The following is a 16,747-nucleotide window of genomic DNA, read 5'->3' as shown; positions in this document are numbered from 1 at the left end:
GAAGGAGCAGGTGAATGGGGGTGTGTGTGGAATTTGTTTGACTTTCTTCTCTTGTATCGGGACCGTGAATAGTCATTTTAAAGGTCGGGTTTTAAAAAATCAGCATTGAGCGAGGAGCAGAATTGACCCTGCATAAATGGCCACAATCAAGTATGATAGTTCCCATGTGAAGCCCTATCGACGCTTGAATCGGGTCGTCGTGCCCCTTTGCGGTGTGAATTACTCCGCCAACCGCCAGGGCTCTGTCTCCTCGGCAGGGAGCCTGGGGACGGACACGGAGGAGCGGCTGGTGGAGCATCTCCTGGACCCGTCCCGCTACAACAAGCTGATCCGGCCAGCCACCAACGGTTCCGAATTGGTCACGGTGCAGCTGATGGTGTCCTTGGCCCAGCTCATTAGCGTGGTGAGTACAGGGGTGGTGGTGGTGGGAGACAAGAAAAGCCAAACCCTGCAGCTAGTGTGGGGGAAGCCTGCCCTTTGTGGGGCGAACCTGCAGAGGATGGAGACAAGCTGGAACGTCTCCATAGGAGGGCAACGAAGATGGTGAGGGGTCTGGAGAACCAGTCCTATGAGGAAAGGTGGAAGGAGCTGGGTACGTTTAGCCTGAAGAGGAGAAGACTGAGAGGGGATATGAGAACCATCTTCAAGTACTTGAAGGGCTGCCATATAGAGGAGGGTGCCGAGTTGTTTTCTATTGCCCCAGAAGGTCGGACCAGAACCAACAGGTTGAATTTAAATCAAAAGAGTTTCCGTCAAGACATTAGGAAGAACTTTCTAACCGTTAGAGCGGTTCCTCAGTGGAAAGGCCTCCTCGGGAGGTGGTGAGCTTTCCTTCCCTGGAGGTTTTTAAGAAGAGATTGGATGGCCATCTGTCAGCAATGCTGATTGTATGACCTTAAGCAGATCAAGAGAGGGAGGGCATCTTGGCCATCTCCTGGGCATGGAGTAGGGGTCACTGGGGGTGTGGGGGAGGAGGTAGTTGTGAATTTCCTGCATTGTGCAGGGGGTTGGACTAGATGACCCTGGTGGTCCCTTCCAACTCTATGATTCTATGATTCTTGCAAACCTGAAGCTCCTCCCCCTAAACTTGCAAACTCCACACCTTTATGATCTGGGGCTGAGTAAAGGACCAACTGCAGGATTTCCTTGATTATTATATTTTTTTGAAGGGGGGGGTCTGAAATCTGAACTAGGGACTTCTTAGCGTCATTGCGCCAGGAACCGCAACCCCATGTCTAGGGTTGCCAGCTCTGGGTGGGAAAATACCTGGAGATGTTTGGGTTGGAGCTTGAGGAGGGCGGAGTTTGGGGAGGGGAAGGACTTCAATGTCATAGAGTCCAATTGCCAAAGCGGCCATTTTCTCCAGGTGAACTGATCTCTATCGGCTGGAGGTCAGTTGTAATAGCAGGAGATCTCCAGCTACTACCTGGAGGTTGGCAACCCTACCTATGTCTCACACCCTTTCCTTTCACTTTACAGTGTGTTGGGTTGCCAACATCCAGGTGGTAACCCAAACAGCACGTAGGCTCACACTATAATTTTAAAACTCCAGATTCTCTTAGATAAATCACAAAAAAGGATTGTTCGAATCTGTTGCATTATAAACTAAATGACAAACTAAACATACCAGAATATGCGCACATAATACACCTTATATGCACTAATATACTCTAATAATAATCTACCACTTAAAGCAAAGATTTATTAGAGTATATTAGTGCATATAAGGTGTATTATGTGTGCATATTCTGGTATGTTTAGTTTGTCATTTAGTTTTTTTGTGATGATTTATCTAAGAGAATCTGGAGTTTTAAAATTATAGTGTGATCCTACGTGCTGTTTGGGTTACTAACTTTGTTATTGCAGCATAGGTATCTGTTGTTGTATTATTAACATCCAGGTGGTGGCTGGAGATCTCCCGGGATTACAACTGATCTCCAGCCGATAGAGATCAGTTCCCCTGGAGAAAATGGCCGCTTTGGCAATTGGACTCTATGGCGTTGGAAGTCCCTTCCCTCCCCAAACCCCCTCCTCGGAGACAGTACCACTGACTACCCTTGTCTTTTGTTCTCTCGGCAGCACGAGAGAGAGCAGATCATGACGACCAACGTCTGGCTGACGCAGGTGAGGACCATCCCCTGGATCCCTCCATCCAGCGGGCGTAGAGCAGGGGTCCGCAGACGACAGCTCTGGAGCCACCTGGGCTGGCTCAGTGTGGAACAAAACGTGGCTGGTTAAAAAAAGAAAGAAAACCAGATCTGATAGAGAGGTTTAAATTTAACGTTATTTTGGACACCATGCCATATTTCAGATTTATTTGTTTGCTTTATTTGTATATCGCCTTTCAGCCCAATCGGGGCCACCAAGGCTCTTTGACCCATCCATGAATCCACTTAACTGCATGGTGGACTTTAGAACCAGAGGTTCTGATTTTTAGAATCAGAATCAGCATGGTGTAGGAGAGCCAAGGCAGTGTGGTGGTTAAGAGCAGTGGTTAGGAGCCGTGGACTCTAATCTGGCGAACCGGGTTTGTTTCCCCACTCCTCCCCATGAAGCCAGCCAGGTGACCTTGGGCGAGTCACAGCTCTCTCAGCCCCACCTGCCTCCCGGGGTGTCTGTTGTGGGGAGGAGAAGGAAAGGTGATTGTATGCCGGTTTGATTCTTCCTTCAGTGGTAGAGAAGGTCGGCATGTAAAAACCAACTCTTCTTCTTTTAAGGGGGAATGCAGGACAGAACAAACCCACAGGAGAATGAAAGGAATTGGACTGGGGGAGGGGGGAGAGAAGGAAACATCAGCTCATTTGTAACGTTGCTCCAAAGAGAAGAAACCCCCCCCCCACCAAACCTTTTCATTTCCAAAATTGGCATGCACTTAAACAAAACTCTGGACTTATATTCATTTTCAGCTGCCGCCATTCTATCCACCTACAGATATAAACAGGGAGGGAAGGCGGTGTGGTATAGCCCAATCTCGACAGAGCTCGGAAGCTAAGTAGGGTTGGTCCTTGGATGGGACACCACTAAGGAGGCTCTGCAGAGGAAAATAGTTTCAGAGGTTCGCTGTGTTGCAGTAGGACCACAAGATACTGCAGTAGGATCTGCAGTAGGACCACAAGATTCGAGTCCAGAAGCACCTTCGAGACCAACAAGATTTTGGGGGTATAAGCTTTTGAGGAGCTTTGACTCTTGAAAAGAGAGCCAGCATGGTATAGTGGTTACGAGCGGTGGTTTGGAGCGGTGGACTCTGATCTGGAGAACCGGGTTTGATTCCCCACTCCTCCACAGGAGCGGCGGAGGCTAATCTGGTGAACCGGGTTGGTGTCCCCACTCCTCCACACGAAGCCAGCTGGGTGACCTTGGGCTAGTCACAGCTCTCTTAGAGCTCTCTGAGCCCCACCGACCTCACAGGGTGTCTGTTGTGGGCAGGGGAAGGGAAGGTGATTGTAAACCAGTTGGATTCTTCCTTAAGTGGTAGAGAAAGTCAGCATATGAAAACCAACTCTTCTTCTTCTTCCCTGACAATCTTGTTGGTGTCTAAGATGCCCCTGGACTCGAATCTAACTTTTCTGCAGAAGGCACTGGCAAACCACCTCTGCTTCTCACTTCCCTTTAAAACCCCTTGCTGGGGTTGCTGTAAGTTGGTTGCAACTTGATAGCCCTCGCATGCATAGATATAAATGTCTAGATCAGGGGTGTCGAACTCAATTGTTACGAGGGCCGGATATGACATATATGTTTCTTGCTTGGGCTGAGCCATACCTTGCCAGCCTCTGGAGGCCTCACTTCAAAAAGGATGTGGACAGAATGGAGCAGGTGCAGAGGAGAGCGACAAGGATGATCAGGGGCCTGGAGACCAAGCCCTTTCAGGAAAGGCGGAAGCAGTTGGGAATGCTCAGTCTGGAGAAGAGGAGGCTGAGGGGGGACAGGATTGCTCTCTTGAAGTATTTGAAGGGCTGTCACTTAGAGGAGGGCAGGGAGCTGTTCCTGTTGGCATCAGAGGAGAGGACTCGCAATAATGGTTTTAAACTGCAGGCGGAGAGGTACCAGCTGGATATTAGGCTGGATATTATTTACAATAAGAGTTGTTTGACAGTGGAATCGGCTGCCTGGGGAGGTGGTGAGCTCCCCCTCTCTGGCCGTCTTTAAGCAGAGGCTGGACATGCACATGTCAGGGATGCTCTAGGCTGATCCTGCATTGAGCAGGGGGTTGGACTAGATGGCCTTCTATGGCCCCTTCCAACTCTAGGATTCTATGATTTTTGCCCTGATTGAGAGCGGGGTGGTGGTGGCTGCCTCGGCTGGCTCGCAAGCCGGATAAGAGCTCTCAAGGGGCCGGATCTGGCCCGCGGGCCTTATGTTTGACACCCCTGGTCTAGATGCTGCCTTATATAGAGTCAGCCCGCATAACTCAGTACTGGCGAATCTGATTGACTGTGGCAACTGTTCACCGGGGTCGAGAGAAAGGCCTCTCAGCACCTGAGACCATTTCACTGGAGATGCCAGAGAGTGAACCTGGGCTATTCTTCTTCCAAAGTGGGGGGGTTCTGGGAAGGCGTTCCAAGTGCAGTGGGTTGTGGGGGTGGGCTCAATCTGTGCCTGGCTGCCAGCTGGCTTCCTCTGTAACCCCCCTGCAGGAATGGGAAGATTACCGCCTCACGTGGAACCCCGAGGACTTTGACGACATGAAGAAAGTGCGGCTACCCTCCAAGCACATTTGGCTTCCAGATGTCGTGCTGTACAACAAGTAAGGTCCTTGCAAGTTCTCTTTCCGCTACCCAGGATTTCCGTATATGGACAGAGCAGAGATGTAGCGGGGGGAAAGGGAAGGGGTCTGTGGACAATGAGGTTTTATGAGAGAGTGGACAGAGTTGCCATCTGGGAGATCCCTTTCTGATGAATGCCTGCGAATGTTTGTGGCAGAATCCCTTCACACTTCAAAAGAAGCAGTGCTATTTTCTAGAGAATGGCCAGCGTTGTGTTGTGCAAAGGGAAAGTTGTCCAGGGGAAGAACGTACTTCGTTTTCTCTGAAATTCCCGCAATGCGGGAGAACATAGATTTGGGTGGGCCAATTTTTTGGGGGAGCTGCCATTGGTTCAAGGACTTCAACTGTGCCTGTTGACCAAGGACTGTTGCTACTTTCTGGTCCTTATCCTCAGGGGAATTACTATCCTTATTATCCTTTATTTCCCTTTGAGGGGACTGTTGCTACTTTATCTTGAACACACAACACATGAAGCTGCCTTATACTGAATCAGACCCTCGGTCCATCAAAGTCAGTATTGTCTACTCAGACCGGCAGTGGCTCTCCAGGGTCTCAGGCAGAGGGTCTTTCACATCACCTACTGTCTTGTCCCTTTAACTGGAGATGCTGGGGATTGAACCTGGGACCTTCTGCATGCCAAGCAGAGGCTCTACCCCTGAGCCACAGCCCCTCCCCTCTCTTCTATATCCTTTGGGGATTACTGTCCTTATTATCCTTATTTCCCTTGAGGGGACCACAGCTACTATCTGGTCCTTATCCTCGGGGGAATTACTGTCCTTATTGTCCTTATTTCCCTTTGAGGGGACCAGTGCTACTTTTTGGTCCTTATCCTCGGGGGAATTACTGTCCTTATTGTCCTTATTTCCCTTTGAGGGGGTCAGTGCTACTTTTTGGTCTTTATCCTTGGGGACTTACTGTCCTTATTATCCTTTATTTCCCTTTGAGGGGACTGTTGCTACTTTTTGGTCCTTATCCTCGGAGGAATTACTGTCCTTTATTGTCCTTATTTCTCTTTGGGACTGTTGCTACATTCTGGTCCTTATTGTTGGGGAAGCAATGTCCTTATTTACCTTTGGGGGACTGTTAAGACTTGCTGGTCCTTAAGCTTGGGGAATTACTGTCCTTCCTGTCATTCTTTGCCTGTGTGTGTTGTTACTTTCTGGTCCTTATCCATGGGGCATTACTGTTCTTTTTTGCCTTTGGGGGTAATCTTAATGCACTGTTAGCTTGACGTACTGGATGTTTTAATAGATTGATCCAACCAAGGCATTAACTAAACCTTGATGCCCTACAAATTGCTGATTGATATATATTCCTTTAAAGAAGTGGTGTGGCCAGAGGTTGAAAGGGTAATGCATAGCTAAAAGGAGGAAGGATACAGTTAGTGGACCAACCATTTCCTGCAAAACATATTCCTCCTTGCCTTGGCCGACTTATTATAAACAAGGGCAGATATAGGGCAAGGGCAGATATAGGGCAAGGGCAGATATAGGGCAAGGGCAGATATAGGGCAAGGGCAGACAAGGGCAATATAAACCTTGGGCAGATGATGAGAGGGAGGGCATCTTGGCCATCTTCTGGTCACTAGGGGTTTGGTGGGGGTGAGGTAGTTGTGAGTTTCCTGCATTGTGCAGGGGGTTGGACTTGATGACCCTGGTGGTCCCTTCCAACTCTATGATCTATGAAGGCTTTCTCCTCTTCTGCAGTGCTGATGGAATGTACGAGGTGTCTTTCTATTCCAACGCGGTGGTGTCCTACGACGGCAGCATCTTCTGGCTCCCGCCCGCCATCTACAAGAGTGCCTGCAAAATCGAGGTGAAACACTTCCCCTTCGACCAGCAGAACTGCACCATGAAGTTCCGCTCGTGGACTTACGACCGCACGGAGATCGACCTGGTGCTGAAGAGCGAGGTGGCCAGCTTGGACGACTTCACGCCCAGCGGCGAGTGGGACATTATCGCTCTGCCGGGGCGGCGCAACGAGAACCCCAACGACTCCACCTACGTGGACATCACTTACGACTTCATCATCCGCCGCAAGCCCCTCTTCTATACCATCAACCTGATCATCCCGTGCATTCTTATCACCTCCTTGGCCATCCTGGTCTTTTACTTGCCCTCCGATTGTGGGGAGAAGATGACCCTCTGCATCTCGGTGCTGCTAGCCCTCACCGTTTTCCTCCTCCTCATCTCCAAAATCGTGCCCCCCACCTCGCTGGATGTGCCCCTGGTGGGCAAATACTTGATGTTCACCATGGTCTTGGTGACCTTCTCCATCGTCACCAGTGTCTGTGTGCTGAACGTGCACCACCGCTCGCCGACCACCCACACCATGCCACCGTGGGTCAAAGTGGTGTTCCTGGAAAAGCTGCCCACACTCCTCTTCATGAAGCAGCCGCGGCAGAACTGCGCACGCCATCGGCTGCGGCAGAGACGTCAGAACCAGGAACGCACCACCAGCAGCTTCTTCCGGCGAGAGGGGGCTCATTCTTGCTTGCGTTACATCAACCCTGCCACCGTCACTAAGTTGGGGACAGGAAGCAACGGTAACAGTGGTGCCGGCGCCAGCAGCAGCGGAAGACCCTTCACAGAGACATCCGAAGGGGTCAACGGTTACCGAGACAGGCCGGGTCAAGTGGCGCCCCCCGGCTCTTGCTGTTGTGGTCTGGAGGAAGCTGTGGATGGGGTCCGTTTCATTGCAGACCACATGAAAAGCGAGGACGACGACCAGAGCGTGAGTAGAGCCGCTGGGGGGAGTGAGGGGTGGTCTTTGCGGCTGACTTTGGCACACGGGGCTGTTCTCAGCAAAGGCCTGCAGTGCAGTTTGTCTGAGCATTTGAGTCTGAGTGGCCAAGTTGAAACTCAGAAAGATAAAACTATTTATGTAGAAGAACAAGATTCAAGTCTAGTAGCACCAACTGAATTTCCAGCCTGTAAGTTTTCCAGTGTCAAAGCTCCCTTCGTGTGCTATAGTGGTTAGGAGTGGTGGACTTTAATCTGGAGAACCAGGTTTGATTCTCCGCTCCTCCACATGAGCAGTGGACTCTAATCTGGAGGACCAGGTTTGATTCCCCAAGCTGGAACGTGTCCAGAGGAGGGCAACAAAGATGGTGAGGGGTCTGGAGACCAAGTCCTATGAGGAAAGGTTAAAGGAGCTGGGTATGTTTAGCCTGAAGAGGAGAAGACTGAGAGGGGATATGATAACCATGTTCAAGTACTTGAAGGGCTGTCATAGAGAGGAGGGTGCCGAGTTGTTTTCTGTTGCTCCAGAAGGTCAGACCAGAACCAACGGGTTGAAATTAAATCAAAAGAGTTTGTATCTAGACATTAGGAAGAATTTTCTAACAGTTTGAGCGGTTCCTCAGTGGAACAGGCTTCCTCGGGAGGTGGTGAGCTCTCCTTCCCTGGAGGTTTTTAAGCAGAGTCTAGATGGCCATCTGTCAGCAATGCTGATTCTGTGACCTTAGGCAGATGAAGAGAGGGAGAGCATCTTGGCCATCTTCTGGGCATGGAGTAGGGGTCACTGGGGGTGTGGGGGGGAGGCAGTTGAGAATTTCCTGCATTGTGCAGAGGGTTGGACTACATGACCACTGTAAGATGGTGTGTATATGCGTCCCAATTCCTCCACCTCAAAACATCAGCAGAAAAAAATGGTCCCTGCCGGCTGGTGGATCGATCAAATCAATGTTGAGCTGATTCTGTTTAATCTGGCAGGCTGGCGAGAAAAGGAACATGCAAAAAGACCCTGACCTGTTAACAGAGAAGCTGCAGAAACATTCCCTCCCCAAACCCACTCGCAGGGAGACGCGGACCCCTCCCTCGGCCCGCCAAATCACGCCAGAGCAGTGAGTCAGGGAACGCTGTCCTTTGCTGACCTGCCTCTCTCCCCGCCGCCACCCTGGCTGCGCCGCAGCCGCTCTCGCCAACCTCGCTGCAAAGCTCCAGAATCGATATTTCCCTTCTGCTCGGCTGGGTCTCCGTGTTGAAGGCCCATGAAATATTCATGCACGGGGAGGTGCGCGTGTGCGCGCAGGGAGGTGAAGCGAGCGGAGAGAAAGGGACTTTGCTCTGCTCTGTGGCATGTCGGCCGGCTTAATGGGCACTGCCATCTTGTCCCGTGGTACAAGGACGCGATTATCTGGGAGCTGTCTGATACCCCCTTCCCCCTGGAATCTGACCCCCAGGCATCGCACAGGTTCCCGTCTCCCCCAGCAAAAGCAAATCACCTCATAACCCTCCAGGCCTTGCCAGACCCCCCCCTTTTAGTGGTGCAGTTACGTTAGGGTTGCCAACCTCCAGGTACTGGCTGGAGATCTCCCGCTATTACAACTGATCTCCAGCCGACAGAGATCAGTTCCCCTGGAGAAAATGGCCGCTTTGGCAATTGGACTCTATGGCATTGAAGTCCCTCCCCTCCCCAAACCCCGCCCTCCTCAGGCTCCGCCCCAAAAACGTCCCGCCGGTGGTGAAGAGGAACTTGGCAACCCTAAGTTACTTTGTGGATGCTGGAAAAGGGGTGCCAAGCTTTAAACGGTCGCCAGAGGAACCAGGAATGGAGACTCTGGAAACGACTGGGTGATGAGGCGGCACTGTAAGATGGCAGTTATGAGCAAAGAAATCAGAAGGAGATCGAGACTGGGAAGGGCAGCCATGAAGGAGCTCAAAGTAGGGTACAATTAGGGTTGCCAACTGCCTGGAGGAAAGAAATGTCTGTCCCTTTAATAGAGGCTTAGTAGAATGTCACTTAAAAGGTAAAGGTCCCCTGTGCAAGCACCGGGTCATTCCTGACCCATGGGGTGATGTCACATCCCGACCTTTCCAAGGCAGACTTTGCTTACGGGGTGGTTTGCCAGTGCCTTCCCCAGTCATCTTCCCTTTACCCCCCAGCAAGCTGGGTCCTCATTTCACCAACCTCGGAAGGATGGAAGGCTGAGTCAACCTCGAGCCGGCTACCTGAAACCGACTTCCGTTGGGATCGAACTCAGGTCATGAGCAGAGCTTGGACTGCAGTACTGCAGCTTAACCCTCTGTGCCACGGGGCTCCTAGAATGCCATTTACCAGGGGATATTATCAACAAAAGGGAGACCTCCACCAAGAAATCAGGAGGAGATTGAGACTGGGAAGGAACTAGAAACTATTCTTAAATGTACATAAGAACATAAGACAACGCTGGATCAGACCCAGGCCCATCAAGTCCAGCAGTCTGTTCACACAGTGGCCAACCAGGGGCCTCTAGGGAGCTCCCAAACAAGACGAGTGCAGCTGCAATTATCCTGCCTGTGTCCCACAGCTCCCAGTATAATAGTCCTGCTCCTCTGATCCTGGAGAGAATAGGTATGCATCATGACCAGTATCCATTTTTACTAATAGCCATGAATAGGCCTCTCCTCCATTAGGATAAGGATGTGTCACTGGCAACCAAGATCAAGTTAATTCATATCATACTATCCCCTATTACTATGTATATGGATGTGAAAGATGCATCTGGAGATCAGTTGTCATTCCTTGAGATTTCCAGGCTAGGGATGCCAGGCTGCAGGTGGGAAAAGGTTGGTTTTTATATGCCAACTTCGTCTACCTTTTAAGGGGAATCAAACCGGTTTACAATCTCCTTCCCTTCCTCTCCCCACAACACACACCCTGTGAGGTAGGCGGGACTGAGAGAGTTCGGAGAGAACTGTGACTAGCCCAAGGTCACCCAGTGGGCTTCATGTGCTGGAGTGGCGAAACCAACCCGGTTCACCAGATTAGAGTCCACCGCTCTTAACCCCTACGCCATGCTGGGACTGGGGATTCCCCCGGAAGTACAGCTCTTCTCCAGACTACAGAGACTGGCTCCCCTGGAGAAAATGGGTGCTTTGGAGGGCGGGCTCAATGGCATTGTACCCTACTGGGGTCCCTGTCCTCCCCAGGCTCCATCCCCAAATCTCCAAGAGTTTCCCAACGTGGATCTGGCGACCCCTTCCCCCAACCCCGCCGGTGGCCAGGGGGGACCTGGCAACCCTAGACCACCAGCATAAATCTGATAGACATAGCTCTGCTCCCCTGCGATCCCAAAAGCAGATGGGCCAGCAGAGCCAGCGTGGTGTAGTGGTTAAGAGTGGTGGTTTGGAGCGGTGGACTCTGATCTGGAGAGCCAGGTTTGATTCCCCACTCCTCCACATGAGCGGTGGAGGCTAATCTGGTGAACCAGGTTGGTTTCCCCACTCCTACACATGAAGCCAGCTGGGTGACCCTGAGCTAGTCACAGCTCTCTCAACCCCACCTACCTCACAGGGTGTCAGTTGCGGGGAGGGGAAGGTGATTGTAAGCCGGTTTGATTCTTCCTTAAGTGGGAGAGAAAGTCGGCATGTAAAAACCAACTCCTCTTCTTCTTCAGTGCAAAATGGCCACCGCCGACTGGTGTTGACTCTGTCTTCTTGTTCTCCGGTCCAGGTGAGCGAAGACTGGAAGTACGTCGCCATGGTGATCGACCGCCTCTTCCTGTGGATCTTCATCTTCGTCTGCGTCTTTGGCACCGTCGGCATGTTCCTGCAGCCGCTCTTCCAAAACTACGCCTCCAATACCCTCCTGCAGCTCAACCACGGGGTCCCAGGCTCCAAATAGCAGGAGGGCACCCCCATCTCTTCTCTGCCAGCCCTCAGTAGAGAAGAGACACCCGCTGGACCCTTCTAGGGACTGTCGAGAAGGGACCGTGGGCCCTCCCCTCCCTTTGGATCTTGCTTTAGTACCAGGAACAAAGCCTGTTTGGGTAAGGGGGGATCCTATCAAGAAGGACGCCATCGGAGCGCACCAGTTCCTCGCCAATGGCCGCAGGGACTCATCAAAGTTTCGCGACAGCTCTTAGTATGCGTTTGATAGTGGCCGGACAGTCGCTTCTATGGGGGTCTCGCTGCCACATGGGACATTTCGGAAGAGGACTGTAGCGTTCCCCATCCCCACCGCGCCCTGGCTCGTGCCAATTATGGGGTACCAGCTCCCAAGCTCAGGGATTTTTTTAAAAAAAACCCTACATAGTCAAGAAACAGCAACCGAGTTGCGTAGGGCAGGTTTCTGCCCCAGAAGATCCAGCGCCGCACTCGCTTCGGCGACAGCCGCGGCTACCTTCGTGGCGGCTTCGCCAAAGGGGCATTTAGTAGCCCCCCCCCGGGGAGTCTAGGGGGCTCCCCTCATTTCCCATGACACGACCAGTCAAACTGCAAGGTAAGGGGGTGAAGGAAGAGTCTGCTCCACCCCCGTCCCCTCCCTAGTTTCTTCCATCTCCCTGACCAGATTGATGCCAAGGTCAACCTTACCCGGAGCGCCCTCTTGGATGAATAGATACAAGCGCTCCGGTTCTCCCAGGAACAGAGGATTTCGCCACCAGACGACCACCAGCGGCCTCGGCAGAGAGACCAAAGCGTTATCACCACATAGCCATTGACTGTGCCCCCCTCTCCCCCCCCCCGAAGCCGACGCTGTCACAGCTAAACCAATAAAATAGGTCACGTAGAAGGAACCTGGTCATCTTTTTGGTTCAGATTTTGGGCGAGGGAAGGGAATCTGAGGAGGGGGGTTTGAAATCCTGCTGAGGGTCACTGGTTTCATAGTTGGGGGCTACGCTTCATAAGAAGAAGAGTTGGTTTTTATACGCCGACTTTCTCTACCACTTAAGGGAGAATCAAACTGGCTGACAAGCGCCTTCCCCTCCCCACAAAAGACACCCTGTGAGGTAGGTGGGGCTGAGAGAGCTCTAAGAGAGCTGTGACTAGCCCAAGGTCACCCAGCCGGCTTCATGTGGAGGAGTGGGGAAACAAATCCAGTTCACTGGATTAGTGTCTGCCGCTCATGTGGAGGAGTGGGGAATCAAACCCAGTTCTCCAGATCAGAGTCCACCGCTCCAAACCACCGCTCTTAACCACTACACCACGCTGGCTCTGTCAGTGGGATGAGCCAAGCTCTCAACCACACACAGATGCACAGATAACGGCTGTCTGTTCTGAAGGTCTTGGCTCTTACACGTTTTGCTTTAAGTTTCTAGTCCTCAGTGTTGTAAGACAATTCTTGAAAATGTGGAAATGGATTTTAAGGGGGGATTTTAAGGGGGGGCCAGAAAGGGGTTGTGAGCGTAAGAAATCCCGTCAAGTCCTTTGGCATGACAGCCGAAGGATATGGAAAGAAAGAAAAATTAAAAGAAGTTACCTCCAGATTTAGGAAGGATTATAAGCAGGGCCTCACACCCTCTGTGCTAAAATAAATAACACAAAAAACATAAATTATAAACTCCTGGACCATTAAAAAAAGGAATTATGTGGCCTGCATTAGTTATGCCCAAAGAAAATATGCCTAACCCTGGCGTAAGAGCGGCAGACTCTAATTTGGAGAACCGGATTTGATTCCCCACTCCTCCATATGAGCGGCGGACTCTAATTTGGTGAACCAAGTTTGTTTCCCCACTCATCCACCTGCAGCCTTCCAGTTGATTTTGGGCTAGACACAGTTCTTTCCAAACTCTCTCAGCCCCACCTACCTCACAAGGTGTCTGCTGTGGGGAGGGGAAGGGAAGGTGATTGTAAGCTAGTTTGATTCTTCCTTAAGTGGTAGAGAAAACCGGGGTATAAGAACCAATTGTTCTTCCAGCACCTCCTTCTTGCATTAGCAGCCCCCTCCAAACTTTCAAAAGATTCAGAATCCCTCCTTCACTTTGACCTTCCAAACTGCTGCATTGCTCACTTCCTTCCAATCGAAGCCATCAATCATCCCCCAAACCCGGAGCATGTTACAAGCCCCAGCCAAGGCACCTGGAAAAGGGCCTGCTTTGCCCTCTCCCTTTCCAAGGTGGTGGCAGTTTCCTGGCCTCTCTGAAAGGCAGCAGATGGCTGGCAGGGCTTCCTAAACTGCTGTCGTTTCCCCGCTTCGGTTCAGCAAGCCAAGGCGCTCCAACACACCCCAGGTAACCTGAGACCCCCACACATGAACACAAGAACACATGAAGCTGCCTTATACTGAATCAGACCCTTGGTCCATCAAAGTCAGTATTGTCTACTCCAACCTGGCAGCCGCTCTCCAGGGTCTCAGGCAGGGGTCTTTCACATCACCTACCTACCTGAGAGCCAGTGTGGTGTTGCGGTTAAGAGCGGTGGTTTGGAGCAGTGGACTCTGATCTGGAGAACCGGGCTTGACTCCCCCACTCCTCCACATGAGCGGCGGAAGCTAATCTGGAGAGCTGGATTTGTTTTCCCGCTCCTCCACATGAAGCCAGCAGGGTGACCCTGGGCTAGTCACAGCCCTCTCAGCCCCACCTATGTCACAAGGTGCCTGATGTGGGGAGGAGGAGGCGATTGTAAGCCAGTTTGATTCTTCCTTAAGTGGTAGAAGTTGGCATATAAAAACCAACTCTTCTTCTTCTTCTAGTCCCTTTAACTGGAGATGCCGGGGATTGGACCTGGGACCTTTTGCATGCCAAGCAGATCCTCTACCATTGAGCCACGGCCCCTCCCCACATCCTGTGCCTGGCCAGCTTTGCTATCACCGGAGTTCCACTGGGACCGATTCTCCAGCTGAGCTACGGCCTGGCTCACTTCCACCCATCCGTGAGTGGCATCGGTTTCTGGGCCCGTCCTTCTACTGGCTGAATCCGTACCAAACGCAGCTGGGCCGCAGCTGGGGCCACTGCAGCCCTGGAGGCGTTGGGGCCAATAGGATGGCTTGAACTGGCCCTGGGGGCTGCTTTAGCTCGCATGAAGGACAGCAAGGGCTGAGTTATAAAACTATAAGCCCCCCTCCTGCATGGTGCAGCTGTTCAGTTTCTACTGCTTCACGTATAAGGTGAGATTGAGGAGGGAGAGGCAGATGGAGGAAAAGGACTTGTCCTGGTCTCCCTGCTAGGGCAGAGAAGAGACGGTCATGCCTATGTACGGTCTGTGGCAGCTGAAAATGAGTGCCAGCGTGGTGTAGCGGGTAAGGTGTTGTGCTAGGATCTGGGAAACCCAAGTTCGAATCCCCACTCTGCTATGCCATACCCTTGAAGTACTTGAAGGGCTGTCATATAGACGATGGTGCCGAGTTGTTTTCTATTGCCCCAGAAGGTCAGACCAGAACCAACAGGTTGAAATTAAATCAAAAGAGTTTGAATTAAATCAAAAGATGGTGGCAGTTCTACCCAAAAGCTGAGGATCCCTAATTAGTAGGCATCATACAAGAAGGCGTCTTGTAATGTACAAAGTGGGAGAACCACCCTCTCCCCTGAGGAATCTGGGGAAACTATAGATCTGTAAGAGGGAGGAAACCTCTCGACACTCCACTGTTAAGAAAATTCAGATTGGCTTATCAAGAAGGGGCTCTTGGATGTCAGCGTACCACACTTGTGATCAAAAGGAAGTGCCAGCATGGTGTAGTGGTTAAGAGCAGTGGTTTGGAGCAGTGGAGTCTACTCTGGAGAACCGGATTTGATTCCCCACTCCTCCAGATGAGCAGCAGACACTAATCTGGAGAACCGGGTTGATTCCCCACTCCTCCACATGAGCGATGGAGGCTAATCTGGCGAACCAGATTTGCTTCTCCACTCCTACACATGAAGCTAGCTGGGTGACCTCAGGCTCTCTCAGCCCCACCTACCTCACAGGGTGTCTGTTGTGGGGAGGGGAAGGAAAGGTGATTGTAAGCTGGTTTGATTCTTCCTTAAGTGGTAGAGAAAGTCGGCATATAAAAACCAACTCTTCTTCATGTCTGTGTCCAATGGAAGTCTGCGAGTGACAACCGATAGTACGGGTTAAAACTTTTTTGCTGTTTGCATACTTCAGCTTTTAAGTAAAAGAAATTTAAGTTTCTAGCCACCTTGCTCCAAATGGAGCTCCTAGACACCCAATTCCCCCCTCCCCTCCTATTGCAATTTTTTTAAAGACAAGCCACCCGCTGTTATCTTGCGCATCATATGGGCTTTGTGCTTTCATTACCTGAACTGTTTCCCAATCATCTGATGGGAGTGTCTTTTAGCACACCTGCCTCCCTGCCAATTCACACGTTTTTGCAAAGGGGAAACCTGACCCCTTGTGGGAAGGAGCGAGCACCGCACCGACGAAACCTTGAACAGGTGCTGTGGGAATGGGCCGCAGGGGTAACCAATGATCGAGCAGACGCATTGGAGCGCTGCGAGGTTTACATCAGAGGTGTCGAACTCATTTGTAACAACGGCCAGATATGACATCACTGTCACTTGGTTGGGCCAGGCCATGCCTCGCCAGCCCGGATCCGGCCTGCGGGCCATATGTTGCACACCCCTGGTTTAGAAGAGTTGGTTTTTATATACTGACATTCGCTACCACCTAAGGAAGGATCAAACCGGCCTATAATCACTTCCCTTCTCCATACAGACACCCTGCGAGGTAGGTGGGGCTGAGAGAGTTCTAAGAGAGCTGTGGCTAGCCCAAGATCACCCAGCTATCTTCATGGGTAGGAGTGGGGAAACAAATCCAGTTCATCAGATTAGCCTCCTCTGCTCATGTGGAGCAGTGGGGAATCAAACCTGGTTCTCCAGATTAGAGTCCACTGCTCCAAACTACCGCTTTTAACCACACCACGCTGGCTTTCACTGGTTTAAATGGTTAATCTAGCTGTGGCTCCTAGTGTTTTTCCTCTGCTGCTCCAAAGTTTCAATATTTTATTAACTTCATCTATACCCAATGGGGACTCAAAAATGGCTTACGTCATCCGCCCCTTTAATTCGATCCTCACAACCATCCAGTGGGATTGGTTAGGCCGAGTGTCACTGGCCCAAAGCTATCCAGCAGGCTTTGTGGAGTGGGGATTCGAACCTGGGTCTCCCAGATCCTCCTCCGATGCTCTGACCACCGACACACTGGTCCTGGCCAGTGCGAATTTGCCTGCGACATTCCTCGCTCCAGGGCCACTTCTGATTAAATGCAAATCCCTCCGTGCTCAGCTTTCTTTTGTCCATTCACCCTTGGAAGAAAACTACTGCACAGAAGTGGACCACAAGTTCTAGG

The 16,747-nt window shown here is 51.4% G+C and overlaps 1 protein-coding gene across 1 annotated transcript; it reads left to right on the top strand.

Moving 5' to 3' along the window:
* The first annotated feature begins 263 nt into the window (after positions 1 to 263).
* Positions 264 to 11,369, top strand: CHRNB2 (cholinergic receptor nicotinic beta 2 subunit). Its single transcript, XM_056852270.1, has 5 exons — positions 264 to 403; positions 2,080 to 2,124; positions 4,635 to 4,744; positions 6,470 to 7,496; positions 11,199 to 11,369. Exons 1-5 carry the CDS (start codon positions 374 to 376, stop codon positions 11,367 to 11,369), a joined length of 1,383 nt encoding a protein of 460 aa, XP_056708248.1. The 5' UTR covers positions 264 to 373.
* Positions 11,370 to 16,747: the final 5,378 nt, after the last annotated feature.

Source organism: Euleptes europaea, chromosome 7, assembly GCF_029931775.1.
Source record: "Euleptes europaea isolate rEulEur1 chromosome 7, rEulEur1.hap1, whole genome shotgun sequence".
Taxonomy (NCBI): Eukaryota; Metazoa; Chordata; class Lepidosauria; order Squamata; family Sphaerodactylidae; genus Euleptes; species Euleptes europaea.
Note: the sequence above shows the minus strand (reverse complement) of the source record. Positions and strands in the feature narration are given on the sequence as shown.

Bases quoted from the DNA above. Each gene is read 5' to 3' on its own strand.
- CHRNB2 (XM_056852270.1), top strand. From the start codon at position 374: ATGGTGTCCTTGGCCCAGCTCATTAGCGTG. The intron at 404-2,079 runs GTGAGTACAGGG...TTCTCTCGGCAG, and splicing joins TGGCCCAGCTCATTAGCGTG to CACGAGAGAGAGCAGATCAT. The intron at 2,125-4,634 runs GTGAGGACCATC...ACCCCCCTGCAG, and splicing joins CCAACGTCTGGCTGACGCAG to GAATGGGAAGATTACCGCCT.